Source organism: Oncorhynchus masou, chromosome 14, assembly GCF_036934945.1.
Source record: "Oncorhynchus masou masou isolate Uvic2021 chromosome 14, UVic_Omas_1.1, whole genome shotgun sequence".
Classification (NCBI taxonomy): Eukaryota; Metazoa; Chordata; class Actinopteri; order Salmoniformes; family Salmonidae; genus Oncorhynchus; species Oncorhynchus masou.
In genome coordinates this window covers 5569120-5595712 of record NC_088225.1, presented here as the reverse complement: position 1 = coordinate 5595712, position 26593 = coordinate 5569120, and the positions used below count along the sequence as shown (strand labels likewise).

General features: G+C 44.7%; 2 protein-coding genes across 6 annotated transcripts; one reads left to right on the top strand and one right to left on the bottom strand.

Moving 5' to 3' along the window:
• Nucleotides 1–428: 428 nt before the first annotated feature.
• LOC135554032 (NF-kappa-B inhibitor-interacting Ras-like protein 2) lies at nt 429–4401 on the bottom strand. 3 transcript variants are annotated; one of them, XM_064986032.1, is made up of 4 exons: nt 4377–4401; nt 2573–2691; nt 2216–2457; nt 429–1934 (listed from the first exon to the last, which is right to left on the bottom strand). In XM_064986032.1, exons 2-4 carry the CDS (start codon nt 2664–2666, stop codon nt 1692–1694), a joined length of 579 nt encoding a protein of 192 aa, XP_064842104.1. In that variant the 5' UTR covers nt 2667–2691; nt 4377–4401; the 3' UTR covers nt 429–1691. The 3 variants fall into 3 exon arrangements, with proteins under 3 accessions (XP_064842104.1, XP_064842103.1, XP_064842102.1); XM_064986031.1 differs by having other exon boundaries at nt 4373–4397; XM_064986030.1 differs by lacking the exon at nt 4377–4401 and adding an exon at nt 2943–3050.
• Nucleotides 3076–12885, top strand: LOC135554031 (dnaJ homolog subfamily C member 7-like). Of its 3 annotated transcripts, none has more exons than XM_064986028.1 (15): nt 3076–3357; nt 3834–3917; nt 6547–6635; nt 6778–6902; nt 7125–7238; nt 7434–7508; nt 7627–7745; nt 7867–8020; nt 8235–8399; nt 9704–9795; nt 9923–9996; nt 10243–10389; nt 10563–10715; nt 11173–11250; nt 11374–12885. In XM_064986028.1, exons 2-15 carry the CDS (start codon nt 3844–3846, stop codon nt 11409–11411), a joined length of 1497 nt encoding a protein of 498 aa, XP_064842100.1. In that variant the 5' UTR covers nt 3076–3357; nt 3834–3843; the 3' UTR covers nt 11412–12885. The 3 variants fall into 3 exon arrangements, with proteins under 3 accessions (XP_064842100.1, XP_064842099.1, XP_064842101.1); XM_064986027.1 differs by having other exon boundaries at nt 11170–11250; XM_064986029.1 differs by lacking the exon at nt 3834–3917 and having other exon boundaries at nt 11170–11250.
• Nucleotides 12886–26593: the final 13708 nt, after the last annotated feature.

Below are 26593 nucleotides of genomic sequence, written 5' to 3'. Positions count from 1 at the left end.
GTTGTTGTGTGGGGTTAAGGGCTTTGCTTATGGGCACAACAGAAGGAATCTAGGATTTGATACCAGAAACACACCAGTTGCCAGCTCACTTCCCGCACGATTTTTCCCTGTTGGACCCAGGATTTGAACTGGCAACCCTTCAGTTGCTGGCTCAAATCTCAAACCAATAGGCTACCTACCAACAGTGTGAAAAGAAGTTGAATCGTTGGTCATCCAAGCTGCTTTAAAATGTTGCCCTTTGAAAATGCATGAGTTATTTTGTGACACTACTCAGACTTCTCTCTCCTTCTCCACATTTCTGACATGTAGGCAGAGTTTGGATGGATTTGAGCAAAGTTCAGAGATCTCTGTAGATCTTTATCCTAGCTCACAGGGATGATCTGTGGCGATGGCAGCGCAATGTAGGAATATTTGAATAAAGACATTCAAATGTTTGTATTATGTTTAATTACTTCATAAATCATGCAAATAAAAGATATACACAACAGCCTCAACTTAGATGCAGAGTGAATCTTTTAATTTGTTTATACGGCATGCAAAAGATTATCCAGTCTCCAGAACATTTTAAAAGATAAATACTGTGCTCTATATTGCATCAGTATAAATGCCCCAATAAAAATGAAAATAATATGCACTTCTATTTTACAGACATAAAGATGCAAATTCACAACGTCAAAAACATAAAACAAATATAAAGATCTGTGAATAGTCACAAAGCAAAAAACTACATCCAAACTAGGCCACGGCATCTTTCTTGCTCAGCGACACACACATGAAATGTTGCACAATAACTATGGACCCTGATACGGAATTAAAGGGCTTCGGTCAGACAAACAATTTGAAAATGAAATACATTTGCATTTCGTCTGACCAACATAGTGTTTAACAGCTCAGTAACAAAGATCAAGGACGCCCCATGGTTTTCAAGGAGAGTAAGGAGTTTCTGATAAAGTACAGATAATTCAGCTTTGCTTAGGCTGTGGTCAAGAGCTCCATAGATATAAGAGTCAGGGCAAGCCTCTTTCTCTCAGTCACCACATCAGGGCCTGTCCAGCAGGCAGGAAGCTCATCAAACACCCTGCTCACCAAGGGAGATCACATAAGACTGCTAGTCTGTCACAACAATTTAAATCTTTAGACAATAATGTAATTTTAAAACTCAAAGCGATCTCAAAAGGAAGTAACATGTTTTCTGACATCTCTAAAAGAATAGAGGAATGTTTTTTTAATTCACCAAAATATGGATTTGTTTCATGTACTGTAACTTAAAATAAAATGCAGATCATCCATGCTAAAATAGTTGCCATATTTCATCTGAGTAGATGGCATGCCAGTAGTGTAACAAATCTCCTGATTAACTAACAGTAATATAATCCCTTATGTATCCTCCATGATACAAACAACCCTCTTGATTATCCATTTGTGTTACTTTTGATGTCATTTACTTGTCATCAAAGATCAGTCTAAATGGTCAAATATGAGTCTAAATATCAGTCCAAATCTCCAAGAAACCATTGGTTTCTGATTCAGTCGGTGTGCATTCATTCAGACCTAAAATTGCCTGTATTTGTAATAGGCTAATAATCGGCCTACTGTGTTTCTCCTCTCCTACTCTTTCACTCCCTGTCTCCTGAAATCTTTCTCATTCTTCATCAACCCTCGCTGCCTCCCGCGACCAACCCCCTTCTCCCTCAGCTATCGACAGAGCCACTCCCCTTGTTCTTATTGCGGCTGAGGGGGAAGGATGATTTGCTCTGGGGCTGGGTCATCTTGCTGGCCAGGTGGACAAAAGGCTCGATGAGGGTCCTCCGGTCTGCCACAGACACCTCCCACAGACGCACCTTTTCTGTCTTGGCCCAGTGCTGGGCCACCTCAAAGTCCACGTTCCTCTGCTCTTGCATGTCCAGCTTGTTGCCCAGCACAACTATGGTCACCTGTGGAAAGATCATCTCATCCATTTAGCACAGCCTCACATCACCTGGATATCAGCAAGTGAAGTGTGGTGGGTAGATAAGAACTTTAGGACATCTTTAAAAAAAATCAATGGTACTTTATTATTTTCCCCAAAGCCTACCACTGATGGCCTGCAGTCAGAGTTGATAGTACGGCCGTTCATCAGCAGGGTCTGTTTTGTCCTGAAGTCTGCGGTGTTATTTAACTAGCCTACACGACACTGTGTTTTACAACTACCATTGAAATCAATGAAAGTCCTTACCTCTTTCTTATCACGGAAGCGGTCAATGTCTTTCTTGAGGGCCTCCATGCGTTTGAAGGACTCCTTACTGTCGATGCTGTAGACCAGAACAAAACCGTCTGCAAAGGAGAAGTAGTGGCGAGGGAACTCCAGACCATCACGAAGACCCCGGGTGTCGTAGAAGCGCACTTGCTCTCGAGTGCCACGGTCCGTTTCTATGGAGCCAATATAGATATCCTCCAGGGTCTCCATGGGCTCTGAGCCTAGGGGGGGAAAAGAGGGGAGCACTTTGAGATATCAATGGGACCAGATGATCGGTGTAGTCAAAACATCAATATTGTCCTCGATCTACCTAGGTCCTACAAATAAATTGTTTACCCGCAATATGATTGGCATACAGCAGTTGCTCCAGGACAGCAGTCTTGCCAACGGCAGCCAGACCACACACCACCACTTTACAACTCTTGCCCATGATGATGATCAGTCTCTTGGCAACTCTGTAATTGAATAACAAGTCAGGTGACAGTCTTCTCTCTGCAGCTAGCATGAAAAAAAGAGACAGGCACACAGACACACACAAAACATGATATTATCATGACCGTAGCAAAAGTTTGCTAGCTAGCTACATGCTAACGTTTAGCATCTATTTTAGTTAGCTAAACGATTCTATTTAACTGATAATGGCCGTTGTTATGTTTTTCCAGATAACAACTCAATTCAACATTTGATTTCCTTGCAAACTTTTGACCTTTAAAATGTAACTACACCGCTCCCGTAAATTCCATACGCCACTATCCAAAAATACTTCCTGTTTACAATGCTTACGTAACGTTTCCCTCACTACTTAAAGTAACTGCGACCTCTAGCGTCCGATGGGTGAAATACTTGTTTGAGTCACAACCGCAGAGAGTGTAAGACATGAACATGTTTTATTTTAATAGAGCGAGATAGGTTGAATGTTACTCTATTTTTACTGACAAAAATAGTCTGTCCGACCATTACATTGTTTTACCCTGGCTGGGTGTCTGTTTCTGCTCTCTTGCCAATGCCAACTCCTGGTGGGCCAAAAACTATGGGGGAATAAAGGTGAGACTGTACGGCCGATCTGCCAACTTCTGTCTGTAGCTTCCGAAGAGTTTGGGCAACACACTGATATGATGAAGGTGAGTCTCTCACGAACTCATACGTGTCGGTTGTTTTGATTTAGGACGTACGCCTCACGGTAGCCTGGTGCCAGTTAATTCAAACATTTTATGGCAGAATGTACGGAAGTCGTATAGTGCCTAAAAAAGTTTCCTGATCTTTCTTATATCTTAAGGACAAACACTTCAAAACAAACTTCATTTTTGCCTATGTTTTTCCATGTATACATCTGTAATCCATTATGTTTATATTGACTAATAGCAGAAAGGCCAAATTCAATGTTATCAAAAAACATTTTTAGATAGATTTTTGATACCTAAATTGGTCCTAAAATTCCAAATCAAATATCTAAATTATCCTTGGTATGACCATCTTGAAACAACTCCATATGTTAGCTTAGTAGAAGCTGGTAGAACAAAAAGGTTTTGTTCAGGACTAACTTTCAGTGATCGATCGTCTTGTCTGGCTGTCAATCAACCCCCCCCCCCCTTCTCAGTCCCAGCAAAATGGCGACGGTTGATGACTGCGATGTGACCATGGATCCTGAAATGGAAATACTAAGCGACGAAGAATTGGAGAGGTATTTTGCGGAAAATGTACAACAAATGTTACACATTAGATATACGATTGTTCTCGTGCCATTGTCATAATCTTGGTCTGGCTAGTGTTGGTTTGCTTTTGCTTTGTGTCACACGGGAAGTAGGCCTTGCTAACCGGTTAGCTAACTAACGTTAGCCATTTTTCTCTTTTTCAAAAACCCATACCAACAAAGATAAAAGTGGACTTTATCTGTTGTGTTAGTGTTACCTAACCAACAAAGTTAGTCACAGTTTGCATCAACGTGTGTTATGGCTAGCTAACGTTAGCTTGCTATTGTACTAGCTAGTTGGCTAACGTTAGTAGCTAGCTATGACGGTCGTAAAGCCTATGGTTAATGTTTTTGTTCTATAATTTTTACCAAATGTATTTCGCTAACTAGTTACTTAGCTAGCTGACGTAGATAACTGTTGTTAGTACTGCCATATTGCCATGTACCCACGCACGAGCCAGAAAAGTCCCCCAAATCTTGCCCCACTCTGCCCACTCGTCCTCGCTGAGTGACGTCATTCCAGAACATTCTCAGGTCTTGATGACCTCAACGAGACAGCTATAAGTTAGGCTTTGCATGAGGTAACATACTATTGACTGACATGGTCTTCTTGGTATGCCTGAAGTGTGATCATTTTTTTACTGTAATGTTTTCCGAGGTTGTCAACTAGGCCTAGTCAGATCCATATATAAATGACGTTGGGCCGAGCTAATATATTTCCACCCCTAGTAATTGTCATAACTTTTACCTTAGCAAAAGTGGGGGCCACAAGTTCAACAACCAACCAATTTGTTATGATCAGGATAGTGGTAACAGTCCTGTTTCCTCAATAACATGAAACATTACAAGGGCAAGGCATTGTCTCGGGAAATTGCCTTTTTTTTCAGTTTCGCTTCATTGTCTGCTTTCTTGCTCCGATTGTGATCTGAACTGAAGCATGACGAGATTCCAAGAAAAAGCTATGGCAGTTGCCCTCTCCCTGGCTTGTCTTGCCATGTGGTTCCTGGTGATCTGCCTCTGTATTTCCCACTGAGATCAGATAGCTGCTCTGTTTGTGAGCTGTACCCAGAAAATACCCACGTGGCCACTACCTCTCAGGTCCTATATTTCCATTGGATGAGACCCCTCACTGCCTGCTGGTATGGCTCTTTCTATGTTTAGATGATTTTGCGCAGCACCTTCCCCGTCCTCTCCCACCCCCACACCAAGGTTAACTCGTCCAGCCTACATGTTTGGAAACAGCAATAGCTGTGTTCAGGAAGCAATCTGATAGTCTATCATAGACTTAGATTAGCCCTGGTCTACAACCAGAGTGAATTATGATTTTAAAGAAGACCTTTCATCCTAGTATTGTCCCTTGTCTGTTGTTTTGCTAGTCAGCGGTTACGTATAATATGCAGTATCATGTGATATCCTACCTCCTTGCAGTCTGCGACACGGGCTAGGATGAAGTCATTGATTACTCGCAAATGCACCTCGAGGTGTTCCTCTAAGTCCCTTTTCACATTTACTTGGTCTATTTTGTGAATCTGTGGATGATACAGTACGACCTGTTAGGGATGGGCATTTGACCTTTTTTGACCGAGCACTCACGGTATATTTTTTTCCCCCGAGTACGCTAATCCTAACCGCACAATTTGCCTCATTGTTGTGATTATTATTCAGTCAAAATAGTGACATTTATGATTTATTTCTTGAATCTGTAATATCAACTGGTTATATTATATCGTGGAACTCCATCTTTATAAAGGTAGTATCCTCAGCGGTGTGGCGCTTGCGTGTAGAAGCCTATGGCTGTGCAATGGCATAGCCTTGTTTTGATCATTTAGAAGACAAGACACTTTCCTGAGCCCTAATCACAGTCAAGACACCTATTTTTATAGTAAAAAAACATGATGTAATAGAACAGAATAAAATGGAACAGAATAATGCAAAGTGGAACCGTTATTCTCAGTGATAATTTGAAACGGGGCTCAATTTGGCATGTTGAGAAACAGTAATTCAGGGTTAGAAACCAAAATATGTCTACTTTTTAGTTTATTATGCCTGTTCCTTGGAATTTTCTAAATGGATGAACAATTCTACATTGAACCCTGCATGTGGATGGATTATGGCCAGGGCATCTGTTTGCTGAGTAGGCCTAGGCTTAATGATTATGATTTAAAAAAATATGCTCTTTGTCTTAATCAAATTAATGTTTTTGCATATTTTCAGTGTGGAACCTGTCTATGTTTAAGGGGGGCTGTAATAGCCTAACCACTTCTGATTGCAAAGTAGGGTCATTACTAATGTTCGTCCCTAAAGGGACATTAGGGAGCAGAACTGTGATGCTTGGTTTCTTTTTTGTTGTGTCTCGCAAATGCACATGTACAAATGGAACACCAGAGTCAAAGCAAATTTAATGTTATCTTCAAGATGAAATTGACCGAATAGTTTAACAGTATTTGAAAAAAATGTGATCTCTGGTTAAAAATTGAGTTTTGACATCGGTTTGAGTACTCAATTAGTCATGCACATCCCGTCATTATGCAGTTTTACTCAGAACTCTCTCTTGGGTAATGTCAATAAATAGCCTCGTTCTCAAATACTTTCTGTCTTTTTTTATTTCTGTGTCATTCAGGGAAGCGGAGAGCTTCAAGGAGCAAGGTAATGCATACTACATCAAGAAGGATTACTCTGAAGCATTCAACTACTACACCAAGGCCATAGGTAAGAATTCCATCAGTGATATCAACTGCAAAGGATATCCTCTTTATAGAGGGGGAACATCTTTGTTTTCTGTGGGTGAGAGGATCACCTATTCTTGTTAATGACGGTGAGTGACTTCTTCTTTTTACTGTGTTCTCGACAGACATGTGTCCTAAAAATGCCAGTTACTATGGAAACCGTGCGGCCACACTGATGATGCTGAGCCGGCACAGAGAGGCGCTGGAGGACTCCCAGCAGGCAGTGCGGCTCGACGATACTTTCATGAAGGTAGGGTCCGCCACCAGGCGTAGCAAGCCTTGAATACCCAGCTACCTCCTAGGCAGACAAGTTAGTCAGACCTTCCTGTTTGTCTCATCTCATAATACGTAAATATGTCTGGCAGTTGGATGAGTACAACGGTAAGGTAATGGCAAGATGAGTTGTGGGTTGGTCTCCTCCCTGTCTGTGGCAGTGTTTCTGCCTGTTAACTGTGAGTCAACTTTCCCACAGGGTCATCTACGGGAGGGGAAGTGCCACTTGTCCCTGGGCAACGCCATGGCAGCCAGCCGCTGTTTCCACAGGGTTCTAGAACTGGAGCCTGACAACAGCCAGGCACAGCAGGAGGTGGGTCAGACAGACAGTCTGTTTGGCAGACTAGGTCCTAACAGCAATGCATTGTAAAGAGCTAATTGCTCTTCAGTAATTGAAATCCTTTGTTAACTGTGACAGATATTCCATGAGTTTTGTTTTCCTCGATCTAAGCATCAGGCAGTGTAGCGGCTTCCTTACATAAAAGCATATGTTTGAATCTACTTTCAGGTAAAGAATGCAGATTCTGTCCTGGAGTATGAAAAGATGGCTGAACTAGGATTTGAAAAGCATGACTTCAGGATGGTAGGCTGTTGGCTGCATGTTGTCTTTTTATCAAGCAAATTGTTATTCTTATTTGAGGGAATGGGCAGATTGGTGCTAGATTTGATTTTGACAATGTTTCTCTCTCTGGACTGTGCAGGTTGTGTTCTGCATGGACCGTGCCTTGGAGTCGGCCACAGCCTGCCATCGGTTCAAGGTGCTGAAAGCAGAGTGTCTGGCCATGCTGGGGCGTTACCCAGAGGCCCAGTCAGTAGCCAGGTAAACAAGACATTGTTGGAGCCTGGAAAACCATAACATAAAGGCAATTTCCCTTGCTGATGCACACCATTGGAAATGTATCTTGCCATGTAAGACTTGATTCTTTGTCTTCCTCTCTCAGTGATATCCTGCGGATGGACGCTACTAATGGCGATGCCCTGTACGTCCGTGGTCTCTGTCTGTACTATGAGGACTGTATTGACAAGGCCGTCCAGTTCTTTGTCCAGGCCCTGCGCATGGCCCCTGACCATGAGAAGGCTCGCCTGGCCTGCAGAGTGAGTCCTCCATCCACCTTCCACCAGGACTCTAGCCCTGCAATTAGGCTCAACTAACCTGCCTAATAATTATGTTAATGTGGACAAATTGCCTCCAACCTTTTGTAAGAGTTAGCCACAGAACACTATAGCCAGTTCTGTCTCCACTATTAGCTTGCTGGCGACACACCTTAAGTTTGCAGAGGTTGCTAAGTGCTCTCTCTTTTCCATCCAGAATGCCAAAGCACTCAAAGCCAAGAAGGAGGATGGGAACAAGGCCTTCAAGGACGGGAACTATGATGCGGCCTACGAGCTGTACTCTGAGGCCCTGACCATAGACCCCAACAACATCAAAACCAATGCTAAGCTCTTCTGTAACAGGGGCACCGTGGGATCTAAGGTGAGGCTCAAACACACAGCACCAGGAGGAGAACCCCTCATCTGCCATACCATGTTATCTCGTCTTGTGCAGCCGTGGCATTTCTACCATTTGGGTCCCCAGTTTGATTCGGCCTGTTATTATTATCATCTTAGTCTTCATTGGAAGGCTCTCCGTTTGCTTGCAAATGAGGTATTGCTGTTTTCAATTACACAGTTGTTGTTTTGCCTTTTCAGCCAGGCAGCTGATATTTGATACCTGTAGGTCCCTATAAAATCTGTGCATTTTTTGTTGTCTGAACCTGTTTCAGGTTTTTGCTCTCCAAATCACACTTTTGATATAACATCCACGTTTTAATTTATTTTTGTCCACAAGCACAGCAGGAGACCACTTTTGAGGTCTGTGAAAAATGTAAGAAATGTGGGTTTTTAGGTGTACTTACCCTTTTAATTCAACTGTGCACAAGCTTGGGACCTTTTTTGGTTCTGATGTTTCTGTAGTGCTCATGTCATTTCAGAGTTTGTAAAACAAATGGCCACTGGATTGATAATCCATGATCTCATTCTGCCAGGTAGGCAGGCATAGGCTACTTTGTGTTTAATATATCATTGTATGTTTTTGGGAAAGCCTTTCCATCTCGCAGAAGACAGTTGTCATGACATTAGCATCATCACTAACGGCTACACAGAGTGGTAGACAAGCATGCACACCCACGGGCATTCCTGAGCCGTCGCCTCTTCAGAAAGTTCAAGGAAAATGTGAATCACTGATGCATGTCTTGTAATCTTGGACAAATGAATGCAGTTTCTAATAAGTTCAAAACATTTAGTTGATTTCCTACTAAGTAAAATATATTTTTTAATGTTGAATTTCTTTTATGTCTGGATCCTGTGATTTCCATCCCAATTCCCTGCAAAACAGATTTTAAAGGGCCATATACCAGTTTAACTCTGCTCAAAATGTCTCCTGGCAGCATGTAGCTGTTAGATTGTAAATCCTCCAGGAAGTCACTCATATGGACCAATGTAGCGCTACTGTACTGGCTGCGGAGGTGGCCTTCTGCATGGGCACCCACATACTCTCTCGCTCACACGTGCGCTCACACTCACCCGTGCACAGATGCGTGCCACAAACTCTCACACACCTCTCATACAGCGAGGCCCCTCTTACCGTGTGTATTTTTAGCTGTGCTCCGCACTTTGCTTCATTTTCTCTATCTAGAACTAGGCCAGCATTTCTTCTCTTTTTCTTCTTCTGTCGCACGCTTCCTTGCACATTCCCCAGTCCCCTTACTCTTTTTCTTTTTTATTTCCCCCATTTCAAAGCTGAAGAAAATAGACCAGGCCATTGAAGACTGCACAAAGGCAGTTAAACTGGATGAGACCTACATCAAGGCCTATTTACGGAGAGCACAGTGGTACGTCAATCAACCTTAGTTTCCTAGCAATATGTCCGTGGTAGTGGTTCGAGAGCATGCAAGAATATGGATATTCATCGGTTATGGTTATGATCTTTCAAGCTTGTTTCTATACATCTGTGTTCAGTTACATGGACAAGGAGGAGTACGATGAGGCTGTGAGGGATTATGAGAAGGTCTACCAGACAGAGAAAACAAAAGGTATGTCTGTGTCTCATTGGTATGACTCAACCACCCTTCTCTCCATCCCAGCCTACCACGCTACACCTCTATCTGGGTTCTGTTGCTTCACACTCCTGTTCCCCCTCCCTGTTATGACGTAATGTCTCAGGTGTCGGTCTCTGAGGGGTGGAATTACTGTATAGCTCCTCCTGCTGTTATGGTGCCCTAACTGCTCTTTGCTATTAATACTATCTTTGTTTTCTCACTCTTAACTCCTTTCCTTAGAACACAAGCACCTCCTGAAGAATGCACAGTTGGAGCTGAAGAAGAGCAAGCGGAAAGATTACTACAAGGTGCTGGGAGTGGACAAGAACGCCACAGAGGACGAGATCAAGAAGGCTTACCGTAAACGGGCCCTCATGCACCATCCAGGTAGCTAAGAGAGGCCATTTCTCAGTTCAACTATCCAGTCTATTTTACTGACATAAAAAAAGCAGTGTCAGAAGACGTATTTCAATGCAAAGGGGAAAACAAAACATTTAACTTAGCTGCTCTTGTACCTCCTCATTTCCCCCTGACTGACGGCCCTGGTTTCTCTCTCTCAGACCGTCACAGCTCGGCCAGTGCTGAGGTTCAGAAGGAAGAGGAGAAGAAGTTTAAGGAGGTGGGCGAGGCGTTCACTGTGCTGTCTGACCCTAAGAAGAAATCCCGCTACGACAGTGGTCACGATATGGAGGACGACACAGGCAACATGGGAGGTGAGGGCTGGAGATCAGCAGGGGAACCCATTTCAAGGGAGGATGAGCGGGGTAGGGGGTGAAACTGCCATGTCTGTTTGCGAAAAATAACAAATGGTCTCTCATACCCTCGGGACATTTCACACACAATAGAATAGCAGAATATCTACTGGCATTATTTTTTTTACTATGATGCTGGCTGCTCCTCTGCTCTGTTTCATCAACAAAACAATAAAGGTGCTGGGGCGAAAAGTGCCCCCCCCCCTTTACGTATTTCAGCTTTAACAGGGACTAAATGACTGTTACTTGACTTGATTTAAACACCAACTGGGTTCAGCCATTTGTATTTCAGAGCTGTAAATGGGTGTTTACCACGTTAATTTTTACACGGTTCCACAATGAATTTGTGGTGAGATTGTACTGGCTGCTTCCCTCAGCTGTGATGTTGATCCTCGTAATGTGTTTCTGTCCCCAGCAGATTTTGACGCCAACAACATTTTCAAGGCATTCTTTGGTGGCGGAGGCGGCCAGGGCTATAGTTTCGAAGCTAATCAATGTATGTATACAAACAGCTGTAGGAAACACTGTTTAAAAAATATATATAATTTTAAAAAATTAATCGATTCACAATTCACCATATTTCAGATTCTGTTGAATAATTTACACTTTTGTTTTGTAGCATCCGGACCAGGAAATTTCTTCTTCCAGTTTGGTTAATTGGAGGATCCTAGTACTTATACAGTAGCTCAATCATGGACTCTATTCAAATGGATTCACCCCCCCCCCAACTCCACCCTCATTTTTAATTTGTCTGGCTGTTCCTCAGTTGGACTCAGTCATATCACATCATGCAACAAACGAATGATGCAAGCATCCATTGAAGACTAATACTATTTTGATATTTGGTTTCATTTGGTCAAACAATAAAAACATTGAAATTCAATTTGTATAAAAACAATGTTGGCCCAAAAAAGTATGACTCATAATGAAACTTTTAAACGGGACTGTGCAGATATCTGTGGCCTTCTGAAGGCTCGGGCCAAGGTGTGACTTCAAGATGGGGAAATCTGAGACAAACCTCCTTAAACCGCCTACACTTGACCTACTGTCCAAGCAGTATTCAAAGCATGCATATCTTGCCCAGTATTTAATGGTGCAAAATACCATGGGCAACTAAACAACTTGCATGTTGTGTGGCAGCCTACTTTATACCCAACAACCAAAAGATGACTTGGCAGCTGTGGATGATTGCTTAATGAAAGTGGTCTCCATTTCATCATGTTATATGAACAGTTAATTATTTTCCATAACAGCCTGGGGTAAATAGAGTTAAATCCATAAACTACTGCTTAAGTACAGTCAGAAGATGGCTGTGCTGGTGTACTATGCCAGGCCTGTTGCCATGTTGTGGTCAGCTTCCTCACCACAGGTTTTATGTTTGATGTTGCCATTCACCGGTTGCTACATTGTACATTTTACTGGAATGTAAAGTGTTTATTTGTGTTGATAGTTTGACTGTTTTCTTATTTTTTTTTAATGTATATTTATTGTAAATTGGCTGTCTCTGAGCCACTACCAGGAGATGAGGATGCTCCTCTATTGTGGAAAAGACTGAAAAGGGGCACCAACGAACAACATCCTTTTGGCACAAACTCAGGAAATGAATTTGGTTGTACTTGCCATTTTATAAGATACTGTGTAGACGTCTATATATTTAACTGGCTGTGTATGCTGAATGTGAGCAAACGCTCAGTCAACACCATCTCACTTACAGCACACTATGTATACAGTCTATGATTGGGGTTATCTAGAACGTGTCTAGGCAAACTGTCAAATGAGTTAACATCTTATTTTGCCCATGCTGTTTAAAAGTATACCCTAGTATAATGTAGGTTGCCTATGGGCTATGCCCCAAGCAGTATTAAACTATTCAGGCCCGGGTTCCTCTGCCCTGTGCAAATTATGCAGCTAATATAAAAGAGCTTATACAATTGCTATGACAGAGGTTCAGTAGAGGTTCTTTTTTAAATTTGATTTAAGATCTCTTGGTGCACTTTTAAGAGGAAGGCATCCCCATCCTGGACTTGCTCTCAAAGAAGCCCTCAACAGTCTTGACTATGGAGTCTTTATCCAACAGCCATGTAAATAAAGTAGGCCTCTTGTTTCCCCCTTCAAATGTGCCGTTTGTCAATGTTTGTATTTGGTATTTATTTGATTTCCTTTGGCCTTATTCTTTTCAGGGTGTACCCCAAGCTCAAAAAACTAAATATTTTAGGATCCAAGACAGACTAATTGTTTGGTGTTTTGGGGAGATGGCTGGTGGTGAATGAGTAAAAAAAATGAATATATTTAACTGTTCGGAGGTAATTTCTTTAATCTTATTAACATTCACCACCTTTCATCTGTTTCTAGTCCAGACAGGGCCGCTCTAAATTACCGGACAGTTTCCACTAAATACCACAGCCACAAAGTCAAAATTGTTTATCGTAAAAATTCATAAACACCTGTTTAAAAAAAAAAACGTTTTTATATAAATGAGCGGGGGGGTTTATGCCTTTGTGGCTGTGGTAACTAGGGACGATATAGAACGACTCCTCTCGAGACTTGTTAGGCTGTTTGCTGGGATACCACTGAATTGTCTGACAATGAAGGAGACCAAGGACCCAAAAGCACATTTTGTACTTACATGGCCGTGGGGGACCAGTTGTACCACAAAGGAGAGTATGTCAAAGCCATTGAAAGCTACTCTACGGTATGGCTTTAACTCTTGTGTTTTGGTAACTAGCAGCTACAGTACAGTAGCTAGTAAAGTTAGCTAGCTAACGTTAGTGGGAGAGGATTGGCAGGGAGGGACATAAGGATAGGGCAGCCGTGCTTCCAGCCCCTTGGAAACTTTGCAATATTTTTTTTTTTTTTTGTGTTATTTCTTACATTATTAGCCCTAATTTTTTTGTTTGTTATTACGTACAGCCAGGAAGAACTTTTGGATATCAGAGCGGCGGTAACTCACCAGCATTAAAACCAGGTCTATGACTCACCTGAATCGGATCCTTTGCCCCTCCAGGGCAATTGAACTGATTGTTTTGGTCACGCGGACTGGGATATTTTCCGGGGAGCCACTGACAATAACATCGAATACATGGACACGGTGACTGAGTTTATCATTGAAGTGTATAGGAGATTTTGTACCTACTGTGACTAACCTACCCTAACCAGAAACCGTGGATAGATGGCAGCATTTGCACGAACCACCGCATTTAACCATGGCAAGGTGACTGGGAATATGGCCGGATACAAACGGTGGAGTTATCCCCTCCGTAAGGTAATCAAACAGGCAAAATTCCAGTATACAGATAAAGGCTCAGACACTAGACGTATGTGGCATGGTCTACAGACAATCACGGATTACAAAGGGAAAACCAGCCACATCACGGACACGGACGTCTTGCTTCCAGACAAGTTAAACACCTTCACCCGCTTTGTGGATAACACAGTGCCTCCGATGCGGCCCGCTACCAAGGACTGTGCTCTCCGTGGCCGACGTAAGACATTTAAGCGTGTTAACCTTCGCAGGCTGCCGGCCCAGACAGCATCCCTAGCAAAAAGTCCTCAGAGCATGTGCAGACCAACTGCCTGGAGTGTTTGAATATGTTCGGAATCTCTCCCTATCCCAGTCTGCTATCCCCACATGGTTCAAGATGGCCACCATTGTTCCTGTACCCAAGAAAGCAAAGGTAACTAAACTAAATGACTATCGCCCCGTAGCACTCACTTCTGCCATCATGAACTGCTTTGAGAGACGTAGAAGTGATATGATCCTTGACTACTTACCTGACACCCTAGACCCACTTCAATTTGCTTACTGCCCCAATAGATCCACAGACGATACAATCACCTTCGCACTGCACTCTGCTCTATTCCATCTGGACAAGAGGAATACCTATGTAAGAATGTGGTTCATTGACTGTAACTCAGCATTCAACACCATAGTACCCTTCAAGCTCATGAATCTCGAGGCCCTGGGTCTGAACCCTGCCCTGTGCAACTGGGTCCTGGACTTCCTGACGGGCCGCCCCCCCCCAGGTGGTGAAGGTAGGAAACAACACCTCCACTTCGCTGATCCTCAACACTGGGGCCCCACAAGGGTGCGTGCTCAGCCCCCTCCTGTACTCCCTGTTCACCCATGACTGCGTGGCCACGCCTGCCTCTAATCATCATGTTTGCAGACGACACAACAGTAGTAGGTCAGTAGACAGCCCATAGGGAGGAGGTTAGGGCCCTGGGAATGTGGTGCCTGGAAAATAACCTCTAACTCAACATCAACAAAACGAAGGAGCTGATCGTGAACTAAAGGAAACAGCAGAAGGAACACCCCCCCCCCCTATCCACATCGACGGGACCGCAGTGGAGAAGGTGGAACGTTCCCCGGTGTACACATCACTGACACACTGAAATGGTCCACCCACACAGACAGTGTGGTGAAGAAGGCGTAACAGCGCCTCTTCAACCTGAGGAGGCTGAAGAAATTTGGCTTGGCACCTAATTCCCTCACAAACTTTTACAGATGCACAATTGAGAGCATCCTGTCAGGCTGTATCACCACCGGGGACGTCAACTCTCCTGCCCGCAACCGCAGGACTCTCCAGAGGGTGGTGCGGTCTGCGCAACACATCACCGGTGGGCAAACTACCTTCCCTCCAGGACCCAATGTCACAGGAAAGCCGAAAAGATAATCAAGGACAACAACCATCTGAGCCACTGCCTGTTCACCCCGCTATCATCCAGAAAGCGAGGTCAGTACAGGTGCATCAAAGCTGGGACCGAGAGACTGAAAAACAGCTTCTATCTCAAGGCCATCAGACTGTTAAATAGCCATCACTAGCCCATTTGAGGCTGCTTCCCTATATACATAGACTTCAAATCATTGGCCACTTTAATAATGGAACACGAGTCACTTTAATAATATTGACATAGTTTGCATTACTCATCTCATATGTAAACTCAGCAAAAAAAAGAAACGTCCCTATTTCAGGACCCCGTTTTTCAAAGTAATTCGTAAAAATCCAAATAACTTCACAGATTTTCATTGTAAATGGTTTATGCTTGTTCAATGAACCATAAACAATTAATGAACATGCACCTGAGGAACGGTCATTAAGACACTAACAGCTTACAGACGGTAGGCAATTAAGGTCACAGTTATGAACACTTAGGACATTAAAGAGGCCTTTCTATTGACTCTGAAAAACACCAAAAGAAAGATTCCCAGGGTCCCTGCTCATCTGTGTGATGCTGCAAGGAGGCATGAGGACTACAGATGTGGCCAGGGCAATAAATTGCAATGTCCGTACTGTGAGACGCCTAAGACAGAGCTACAGGAAGACAGGACGGACAGCTGATCGTCCTCGGAGTGGCAGACCACGTGTAACAACACCTGCACAGGATCGGTACATCTAAACATCACACCTGCGGGACAGGTACAGGATGGCAGCAACAACTGCCCGAGTTACACCAGAAATGCACAATCCCTCCATCAGTGCTCAGACTGTCCGCAATAGGCTGAGAGAGGCTGGACTGGTGGCTTGTAGGCAGGTTCTCATCAAACATCACCTTCAACAACGTCGCCTATGGACACAAACCCACCGTCGCTGTAACAGACAGGATAGGCAAAAAGTGCTCTTCACTGATGAGTTGCGGTTTTGTCTCACCAGGGGTGATGGTCGGATTTGCATTTATCGTCGAAGGAATGAGCGTTACACCGAGGCCTGTACACTGGAGCGGCATCAATTTGGAGGTGGAGGGCCCATCATGTTCTGGGGCAGTGTGTCACAGCATCATCGGACTGAGCTTGTTGTCATTGCAGACAATCTCAAACCAGGTAGATCAGTTGAGAACAAGTTCTCATTTACAACTGCGACCTGGCCAAGATAAAGCAAAGCAGTGCGACACAAACACATAGTTACACATGGGATAAACAAACGTACAGTCAATAACACAATTGAAAAATCTATATACAGTGTGTGCAAATGTAGTAAAATTAGGGAGGTAAGGCAATAAATAGGCCATAGTGGCGAAATAATTACAATTTAGCAATTAAACACTGGAGCGATAGATGTGCAGAAGATGAATGTGCTGGGGTACAAAGGAGCAAAAAAATGAATAACAATATGGGGATGAGGTAGTTGGATGGGCTATGTACAGGTGTAATGATCAGTAAGCTGCTCTGACAACTGACGCTGAGGGAGATATAAAGACTCCAGATTCAGTGATTTTGGGGGGGGGGGGGGTGACCAGTGAAATATACCTGCTGGAGCTTGTGCTACGGGTGGGTGCTGCTATGGAGACCAGTGAACTGAGATAAGGTGGGGCTTTACCTAGCAAATAATTATAGATGACCTGGAGCCAGTGGGTTTGGCGACGAATATGAAGCAAGGGCCAGCCAATGAGAGCATTCAGGTCGCAGTGGTGGGTAGAATATGGGGCTTTGGTGACAAAACGGATGGCACTGTGATAGACTGCATCCAATTTGCTGAGGAGAGTGTTGGAGGCTATTTTGTAAATGACATCGCCGAAGTCAAGGATCGGTAGGATAGTCAGTTTTACGAGGGTATGTTTGGCAGCATGAAGGATGCTTTGTTGCGAAACAGGAAGCCAATTCTAGATTTAATTTTGGATTGGAGATGCTTAATGTGAGTCTGGAAGGAGAGTTTACAGTCTAACCAGGCACGTAGGTATTTGTTCTAAGTCAGAACCGTCCAGAGTAGAGGTTGACTGATTATGATTTTTCAACGCCGATACCGATTATTGGAGGACAAAACAATGCCGAAACCGATTAATCCAACGATTTTTTACATTTATTTATTTGTAATAATGACAATTACAACAATACTGAATGAACACTTATTTTAACTTAACATAATACATCAATAAAAATCAATTTAGCCTCAAATAAATAATGAAACATGTTCAATTTTGTTTAAATAATGCAAAAACAAAGTGTTGGAGAAGTAAAAGTGCAATATGTGCCATGTAAAAAAGCTAACGTTTGAGTTCCTTGCTAAGAACACCAGAACATATGAAAGTTGGTGGTTCCTTTTAAGATGAGACTTCAATATTCCAAGGTAAGAGGTATTAGGTTGTAGTTAATATAGTATTTATAGGACTATTTCTTTCTATACCATTTGTATTTAATATACCTTTGACTATTGTTCTTATAGGCACTATAGTATTGCCAGTGTAACAGTATAGTTTCCGTCCCTCTCCTCGCCCCTACCTGGGCTCAAACCAGAAACACATCGACAACAGCCACGCTCGAAGCAGCGTTACCCATCGCTCCACAAAAGCCGCGGCCCTTGCAGAGCAAGGGGAATAACTACTCCAAGTCTCAGAGAGAGTGACGTTTGAAACGCTATTAGCGCGCACCCCGCTAACAAGCTAGCCATTTCACATGGTTACACCAGCCATTAGGCTGATAGGCTTGAAGTCATAAACAGCTCTGTGCTTGCAAAGAGCTGCTGGCAAAACGCACTAAAGTGCAGTTTGAATGAATGAGCTTCCTACCACCGCTCAGTCAGACTGCTCTATCAAATTATAGACTTAATTATAACATAACACACAGAAATACGAGCCTTTGGTCATTAATATGGTCGAATCCGGAAACTATCATTTCGAAAACAAAACATTTATTATTTCAGTGAAATACGGAACCGTTCAGTATTTATCTAACGGGTGGCATCCCTAAGTCTAAATATTCTTGTTACATTGCACAACCTTCGATGTTATGTCATAATTATACATTTCTGGCAAATTAGTTCACAATGAGCCAGGCTGCCCAAACTGTTGCATATACCCTAACTCTGCGTGCAATGAACGCAAGAGACGTGACACAATTTCACCTGGTTAATATTGCCTGCTAACCTAGATTTCTTTTAGCTAAATATGCAAAATATAAACTTCTGTGTATTGATTTTAAGAAAGGCATTGGTGTTTATGGTTAGGTACAGTCGTCCAACGATTGGGCTTTTTTCGCAAATGCACTTTTGTTAAATCATCCCCCTGCGTTGCATTGATTATATGCAACGCAGGACACGCTAGATAAACTAGTAATATCATCAACCATGTGTAGTTATAACTAGTGATTATGATTAATTTTAGTTTTTTGTAAGATAAGTTTAATGCTAGCTACCAACTTACCTCGGCTTCAACTGCATTCGCGTAACAGGCAGTCTCCTTGTGGAATGCAACGAGAGGCAGGTGGTTATAGCGTTGGACTAGTTAACCTTAAGGTTGCAAGATTGGATCCCCCGAGCTGACAAGGTGAAAATCTGTCGTTCTGCCCCTGAACGAGGCAGTTAACCCACCGCTCCTAGGCCGTCATTGAAAATAAGAATGTGTTCTTAACTGACTTGCCTAGTTAAATAAAGGTATAAAAAAAAAAATTAAATCGGCGCCCAAAAATTCCTATTGTTATGAAAACTTGAAATCGGTCCTAATTAAGCGGCAATTCCGATTACTCGGTGGACCTCTAGTCCAGAGTAGTGATGCTAGACAGATGGGCGTTTGCGGGCAGCGATCGGTTGAAGAGCACGCATTTCGTTTTACTTGCATTTAAGAGCAGTTGGAGGCCACAGAAGGAATGTGGTATGGCATGTGGATGGAGTGTGGATCAGATAATCACCAGCAGCAAGAGCGACATCACTGATGTATACTGAGAAAAGAGTCGGCCTGAGAATTGAACCCTGTGGCACCCCCATAGAGACTGCCAGAGGTCTGGACAACAGGCCTTCCGATTTGACACACTGAACTCTATCTGAGAAGTAGTTGGTGAACCAGGCGAGGCAGTCATTTGAGAAACCAAGGCTTTTGAGTCTGCGGTGATTGACAGAGTCGATAGCCTTGGCCAGGTCAATGAAGACGGCTGCACAGTATTGTCTTTTATCGGTGGCGGTTATGATATCGTTTAGGACCTTGAGCGTGGCTGAGGTGCCCCCATGACCAGCTCAGAAACCAGATTGCATAGCGGTGAAGGTACGGTGGGATTCAAAATGGTTGGTGATCTGTTTGTTAACTTGGCTTTCGAAAACCTTAGAAAGGCAGGGTAGGATAGATATAGGTTTGTAACAGTTTGGGTCTAGAGTGTCTCCCCCTTTGAAGAGGGGGATGACTGCGGCAGCTTTCCAATCTTTAGGGATCTCAGACGATACAAAAGAGGTTGAAAATGCTAGTAGTAATAGGTGTTGCAACAATTGCAGCGGATCGTTTTAGAAAGAGAGGGTCCAGATTGTCTAGCCCAGCTGATTTGTAGGGGTCCAGATTTTGCAGCTCTTTCAGAACATCAGCTACAGTGGAGAGAACAAGTATTTGACACACTGCCGATTTTGCAGGTTTTCCTACTTACAAAGAATGTAAAGGTCTGTAATTTTTATCATAGGTACACTTCAACTGTGAGAGACGGAATCTAAAACAAAAATCCAGAAAATCACATTGTATGATTTTTAAGTAATTAATTAGCATTTTATTGCATGACGTAAGTATTTGATCACTTACCAACCAGTAAGAATTCCAGCTCTCACAGACCTGTTAGTTTTTCTTTAAGAATCCCTCCTGTTCTCCACTCATTACCTGTATTAACTGCATCTGTTTGAACTCGTTACCTGTATAAAAGACACCTGTTCACACACTCAATCAAACAGACTCCAACCTCTCCACAATGGCCAAGACCAGAGAGCTGTGTAAGGACATCAGGGATAAAATTGTAGACCTGCACAAGGCTGGGGTGGGCTACAGGACAATAGGCAAGCAGCTTGGTGAGAAGGAAACAACTGTTGGCGCAATTATAAGAAAATGGAAGAAGTTCAAGATGACAGTCAATCACCCTCAGTCTGGGGCTCCATGCAAGATCTCACCTCGTGGGGCATCAATGATCATGAGGAAGGTGAGGGATCAGTCCAGAACTGCATGGCAGGACCTGGTCAATGACCTGAAGAGAGCTGGGACCACAGTCTCAAAGAAAACCATTAGTAACACACTACGCCGTCCTCGATTAAAATCCTGCAGCGCACGCAAGGTCCCCCTGCTCAAGCCAGCGCATGTCCAGGCCCGTCTGAAGTTTGCCAATAACCATCTGGATGATCCAGAAGAGGAATGGGAGAAGGTCATGTGGTCTGATGGGACAAAAATAGAGCTTTTTGGTCTGAACTCCACTTGCCGTGTTTGGAGGAAGAAGAAGGATGAGTACAACCCCAAGAACACCATCCCAACCGTGAAGCATGGAGGTGGAAACATCATTCTTTGGGGATGCTTTTCTGCAAAGGGGACAGGACAACTGCACCGTATTGAGGGGAGGATGGATGGGGCCATGTATTGCAAGATCTTGGCCAACAACCTCCTTCCCTCAGTAAGAGCATTGAAGCTGGGTCGTGGCTGGGTCTTCCAAGCATGACAACGACCCGAAACACACAGCCAGGGCAACTAAGGAGTGGCTCCGTAAAAAGCATCTCAAGGTTCTTGAGTGGCCTAGCCAGTCTCCAGACCTGAACCCAATAGAAAATCTTTGTAGGTAGCTGAAAGTCCGTATTGCCCAGCGACAGCCCCGAAATCTGAAGGATCTGGAGAAGGTCTGTATGGAGGAGTGGGCCAAAATCCCTGCTGCAGTATGTGCAAACCTGGTCAAGAACTACAGGAAACGTATGATCTCTGTAATTGCAAACAGAGGTTTCTGTACCAAATATTAAGTTCTGCTATTCTGATGTATCAAATACCTATGTCATGCAATAAAATGCTAATTAATTACTTAAAAATCATACAATATGATCTTCTGGATTTTTGTTTTAGATTCCGTCTCTCACAGTTGAAGTGTACCTATGATAAAATGGCAGACCTCTACATGCTTTGTAAGTAGGAAACACTGCCGATTTTGCAGGTTATCAAATACTTGTTCTCCCCACTGTATATGGATTTGGGTGAAGGAGAAGCGGAGGGGGCTTTTCGATGCTAATGCAGTATGCCATGGGATGTTTTTGTGCTGGTCAAGGGCATTCAAGTCTGGAGTGAACCAAGGGCTATATCTGTTCTAGTTCTACATGTTTTGCATGGGGCTTGCTTATTTAAGATGGTGAGGAAAGCACTTTTAAAGAATAACCAGGCATCCTCTATTGACGGAATGAGGTCAATATCCTTCCAGGATACCCGGGCCAGGTCGATTAGAAAGGCCTGCTTGCTGAAGTGTTTTAGGGAGAGTTTGACAGTGATGAGGGGCGGACCCATTACGGACCCATTACGGACGCAGGCAATGAGGCAGTGATCGCTGAGTTCCTGGTTGAAGACAGCAGAGGTGTATTTAGAGGGCAGGTTGGTCAGGATGATATCTATGAGGGTGCCTGTGTAATGGAAGTGAAACGGCTAGCTTAGTTAGCGGTGCATGCTAAATAGCGTTTCAATCGGTGACATCACTTGCTCTGAGACCTTGAAGTAGTAGTTCCCCTTGCTCTTCAAGGGCCGCGGCTTTTGTGGAGCGATGGGTAACGATGCTTCGTGGGTGACTGTTGTTGATGTGTGCAAAGGGTCCCTGGTTCACGCCCGGGTAGGGACGAGGGACGGTCTAAAGTTATTCTGTTACACCCGTATTTACGGATTTAGAGTTGTACCTTGTAGGTTCTTTGATAATTTGTGTGAGATTCAGGGTATCTAGTTTAGATTGTAGGACGGCCGGGGTGTTAAGCATATCCCAGTTTGGGACACTTAACAGTACAAACTCTGAAGATAAATGGGGGGCAATTAATTCACATATGGTGTTTAGGGCACAGCTGGGGGCTGAGGGGGGGTCTATAGCGGCAACAGTGGGAGACTTATTTCTGGAAAGGTGTATTTTTAAAAGTATAAGCTCAAACTGTTTGGGCACAGACCTGGATAGCATTACAGAACTCTGCAGGCTAATTCCACCCCCTTTGGCAGTTCTATCTTGGCGGAAAATGTTGTCATTGGGGATGGAAGTTTCAGAAATGTTGGTGGCCTTCCTAAGCCAGGATTCAGACACGGCTAGGACATCAGGGTTGGCGGAGTGTGCTAAAGCAGTGAATAAAACAAACTTAGGGAGGAGGCTTCTGATGTTAACATGCATGAAACCAAGGCTTTTACGGTTACAGAAGTCAACAAATAAGAGCGCCTGTGGAATAGGAGTGGAACTGGGGGCTACAGGGCCTGGGTCAGACCCTAGGTCAGACCCTACATCACCAGACGAACAGAGGAGGAGTAGGATATGGGTACGACTAAAGGCTATAAGGACTTGTCGTCTAGTGCATTGGGAACAGAATAGATTCAGTGCATAATAGATTCAGGGCACAATGTACAGACAATGGTATGGTAGGATGTGAGTACAGTGGAGATAAACCTAGGCGTTGAGTGACGATGAGAGAGGTTTCGTCTCTGGAGGCACCAGTTAAGCCAGGTGAGGTCTCCGCATTTGTGTGGGGTGGGACAAAAGAACGAATGAATTTTGAGTGGGACTGAGGGCTATAGAGTGAAATAAAATAGTAAGAACTAGCCAAGACAGCACTAGACAAGGCATATTGACATAGAGAGAGGCATAAAGCAATCACAGGTGTTGATCTGGAGACCTAAGACAACAATGGGTAAATGGCGATGAATGGGCAGAGCGGGTCAGCTAGGTACATACAGGACCTGAGTTCGAGGCTGGGGCCGATAGGTAAAGAAAATGAGGTACCGTGTTATTGAAACAGTCCAGGGGAAATCGGCTGTGTAGCCGCGTGATCATAGGATCAAAAGAGCAGTAATAGGTCAGGGTCCCGTTGGGTAGTCACTACTACGCTAGGCGAGCAGGGGACACAGTGTTCAGAAAAGCTAGTGGGCCGGGGCTAGTAGATGGTTCTTCGGCGACATCGTAACAGAATAGCCTGTTGAGACCACATCGGGCGATCACATTTACATTTAAGTCATTTAGCAGACGCTCTTATCCAGAGCGACTTACAAATTGGTGAATTCACCTTCTGACATCCAGTGGAACAGATCACATCGGCAGTCCAGTTGTGATGGATCGGCGGGGCTCCGTGTCGACAATAAAGGGGTCCAGGCCAATTTGCCAATTGGCAAAGGAGGTATTGTAGTCCTAGAATTAGCTGGTATATGGGCCTAGCTCGAGGCCAGCTCAAGGCTCGCTGGTGCTAGCTTTGGGACAGAGGCGTTAGCTAACAGTAGCCACTCGTTTGCAGCTAGCTAGCTGTGATGATCCGGTGTAATGATCCAGAGCGGCAGGAATCTGGTGATGTGATAGAGAGAAGTAGTCCGATATGCTCTGGGTTGATATCGCGCTGTGCAGACTGGCAGGTGTTGTCTGAGCTAAGGCTGGCTGGTGACCGAGAAAAAGGTGAAGACCGCTAGCCGTGGCTAACAAAGACTAGTAGCTAGTGAACTGGGACTTCCATCAGGAGCTAGCCAGCTTTCAGGAATAAAAATAGCAGATCCTTATCACATTGGGTGAGGCATAACAATGCAACCAGCCATACTGCTCATTCTGTGCGTGATTTCCTGCTATACAGGAATGTCAGTGTTCTCCCACGGCCAGCAAAGAACCCGGATCTCAATCCCATTGAGCACGTCTGGGACCTGTTGGATCGGAGGGTGAGGGCTAGGGCCATTCCCCTCAGAAATGTCCGGAAACTTGCAGATGCCTTGGTGGAAGAGTGGGGTAACATCTCACAGCAAGAACTGGCAAATCTGGTGCAGTCCTTGAGGAGGAGATGCACTGCAGTACTTAATGCAGCTGGTGGCCACATCAGATACAGACTTACTTTTGATTTTGACCCCCCGCTTTGTTCAGGGACACATTATTCAATTTCTGTTAGTCACATGTCTGTGGAACTTGTTCAGTTTATGTCTCTGTTGTTGAATCTTGTTATGTTCATACAAATATTTACACATGTTAAGTTTGCTGAAAATAAATGCAGTTGACAGTGAGAGGACGTTTCTTTTTTTGCTGAGTTTATATACTGTATTCTATTCTACTGTATCTTTGTCTATGCCGCTCTGACATTTTATTTTCTTAATTCCATTCCTTTATTTTAGATTTATGTGTATTGTGTGTGTGTTGTAAAAATGTTAGATATTACTGCACTGTTGGAGCTAAACACAAGCATTTCGCTACACCTGCAATAACAGCTGCTAAACAGTGTATGTGACCAATAAAATTTTATTTCAAAATGTTTTTCCAATTCGTAACATATTGTAATGACCTGACTAGATCATAAAGGAACAATTGTCCAGACAGAGGCTTGAGTTTGCGAATTGACGGTTTATTAAACCAACTTTACACAGGCTACTGTTTGGGCCGTAGCACACGCCAAAAAGATAACAGATAACCCATAAGCCAATCGTGACCTTCTCTTGGGCAGCCCAGACGTAAGAGAGAGAGAATAAAGGCTGAACCTGGTCTTAACTTCCAATGCTCACCCCCCTGCCCAACCCCCCTCCACGCCACTCCGCCAACCACCAGGATGCCCGGCATCAGAACATTCCAGGCATTCCCGTGATTGGCAGATAGCAGGTTGACTGATATGTCGGACCCCGCGAACACCGGGTACTGGTCAGTACAACACAACCACATCCTAGCCTAAGACATAACACACAGCTGTCTGTGCGGGTCGCTACACAGCCCCCCACCACAAAGTCCCTCGTCCCCGAGGGAACAAACAAAGTCTCTGAAGCGACCCGGAGGTCTCCTTTGCCTGCGTGGCCGTGATGGTCGCAGAGTGCCCCCTGGGAACCAGGGGATGAAGGCAGGGATATGGGGGACAAGGAAGCGGGAACGGGTAATACAGTCCGTGGCTCTGGGGAACCACGCGGTGACACAGGGGGGAGACAGGGGGAGTGGGCTGTCTGGAGCCTTGTCTGCGGCACCTGAGGGTGGGTGCCTGGAGAATGTCATTGCCAGAGAGGGGAATTGTGGGGGTTCCTGGGGTTTGGGGAAAAGAGGCCCCTCTGTATGGGGCTAACCTGTCCCGGTGCAGTGCCACCTTTCTCCCCCTGGGAGGAAGCTGCACCCGGTACACAACCTCCCCTACCCTCTCCAGGACACTGCAGGGTCCCACCCAGTGACTGTCCAACTTGGGGCATCTGCCTTTTTTTCTTAGGGGGCTGTAGACCCAGACCAGCTCCCCAGCCACAAAGTGCCTTCCCCGGGTGTGCACGTCATAGTTCCTTTTCTGCCTCACACCTGCATTCACCAGCTGCTCTCTGGCGAAGGTGTGGGCTGTCTCCAGGCGGTCCTGGAGTCTCCGGGCATACTCCGGCCCCGGAGGAACATGAGGGCTATCCAGGGGCCGACCAAACGCCATCTCCGCAGGGGTGCGGATCTCTCTCCCCAGCATGAGGAGGGCAGGCGTGCAGGAGGTGGAGTCTTGGACAGCGGAGCGGCATGCCATGAGGACCATAGGCAGGTGCTTGTCCCAGTCACGCTGGTGTTTGGAAGAGACGATGGCCAGCTGCTGTCCAAGCGTTTTGTTGAAGCGCTCCACAAGGCCATCACTTTGAGGATGGAGAGGAGTAGTGCGGGTCTTGTGCATACCCAGCCTCTCACACATGGTGGCGAACACACGGGACTCAAAGTTTCTGCCTTGGTCGCTGTGGATGGACTCTGCAGCTCCAAACCTGCTGAACATCCCCGCTGTCAGGGCGTCGACGATGGTCTCTGCCTCCTGGTCAGGCAGAGCATAGGCCTCGGGCCATTTTGTGAAATAGTCCATGGCCGTGAGCACCCAGCGGTTTCCACTGTCTGTGGTGGGGAACGGCCCAACTACATCCACTCCCACCCTCTCCATGGGAGCCCCCACTGGGAACTGTTGGAGCTGAGCATGAGAGCGGCCTGGGGGCCCTTTCTCGCTGTGCAG

Coding starts and splice junctions, on each gene's coding strand:
- LOC135554031 (XM_064986027.1), top strand. CDS start 3,844: ATGGCGACGGTTGATGACTGCGATGTGACCATGGATCCTGAAATGGAA. Junction 6,636..6,777: donor CTACTACACCAAGGCCATAG/GTAAGAATTCCA, acceptor TGTTCTCGACAG/ACATGTGTCCTAAAAATGCC. Junction 7,746..7,866: donor GAGGCCCAGTCAGTAGCCAG/GTAAACAAGACA, acceptor TTCCTCTCTCAG/TGATATCCTGCGGATGGACG.
- LOC135554032 (XM_064986032.1), bottom strand. CDS start 2,666: ATGGGCAAGAGTTGTAAAGTGGTGGTGTGTGGTCTGGCTGCCGTTGGC. Junction 2,458..2,572: donor GTATGCCAATCATATTGCGG/GTAAACAATTTA, acceptor TTCCCCCCCTAG/GCTCAGAGCCCATGGAGACC. Junction 1,935..2,215: donor GCTTCCGTGATAAGAAAGAG/GTAAGGACTTTC, acceptor ATCTTTCCACAG/GTGACCATAGTTGTGCTGGG.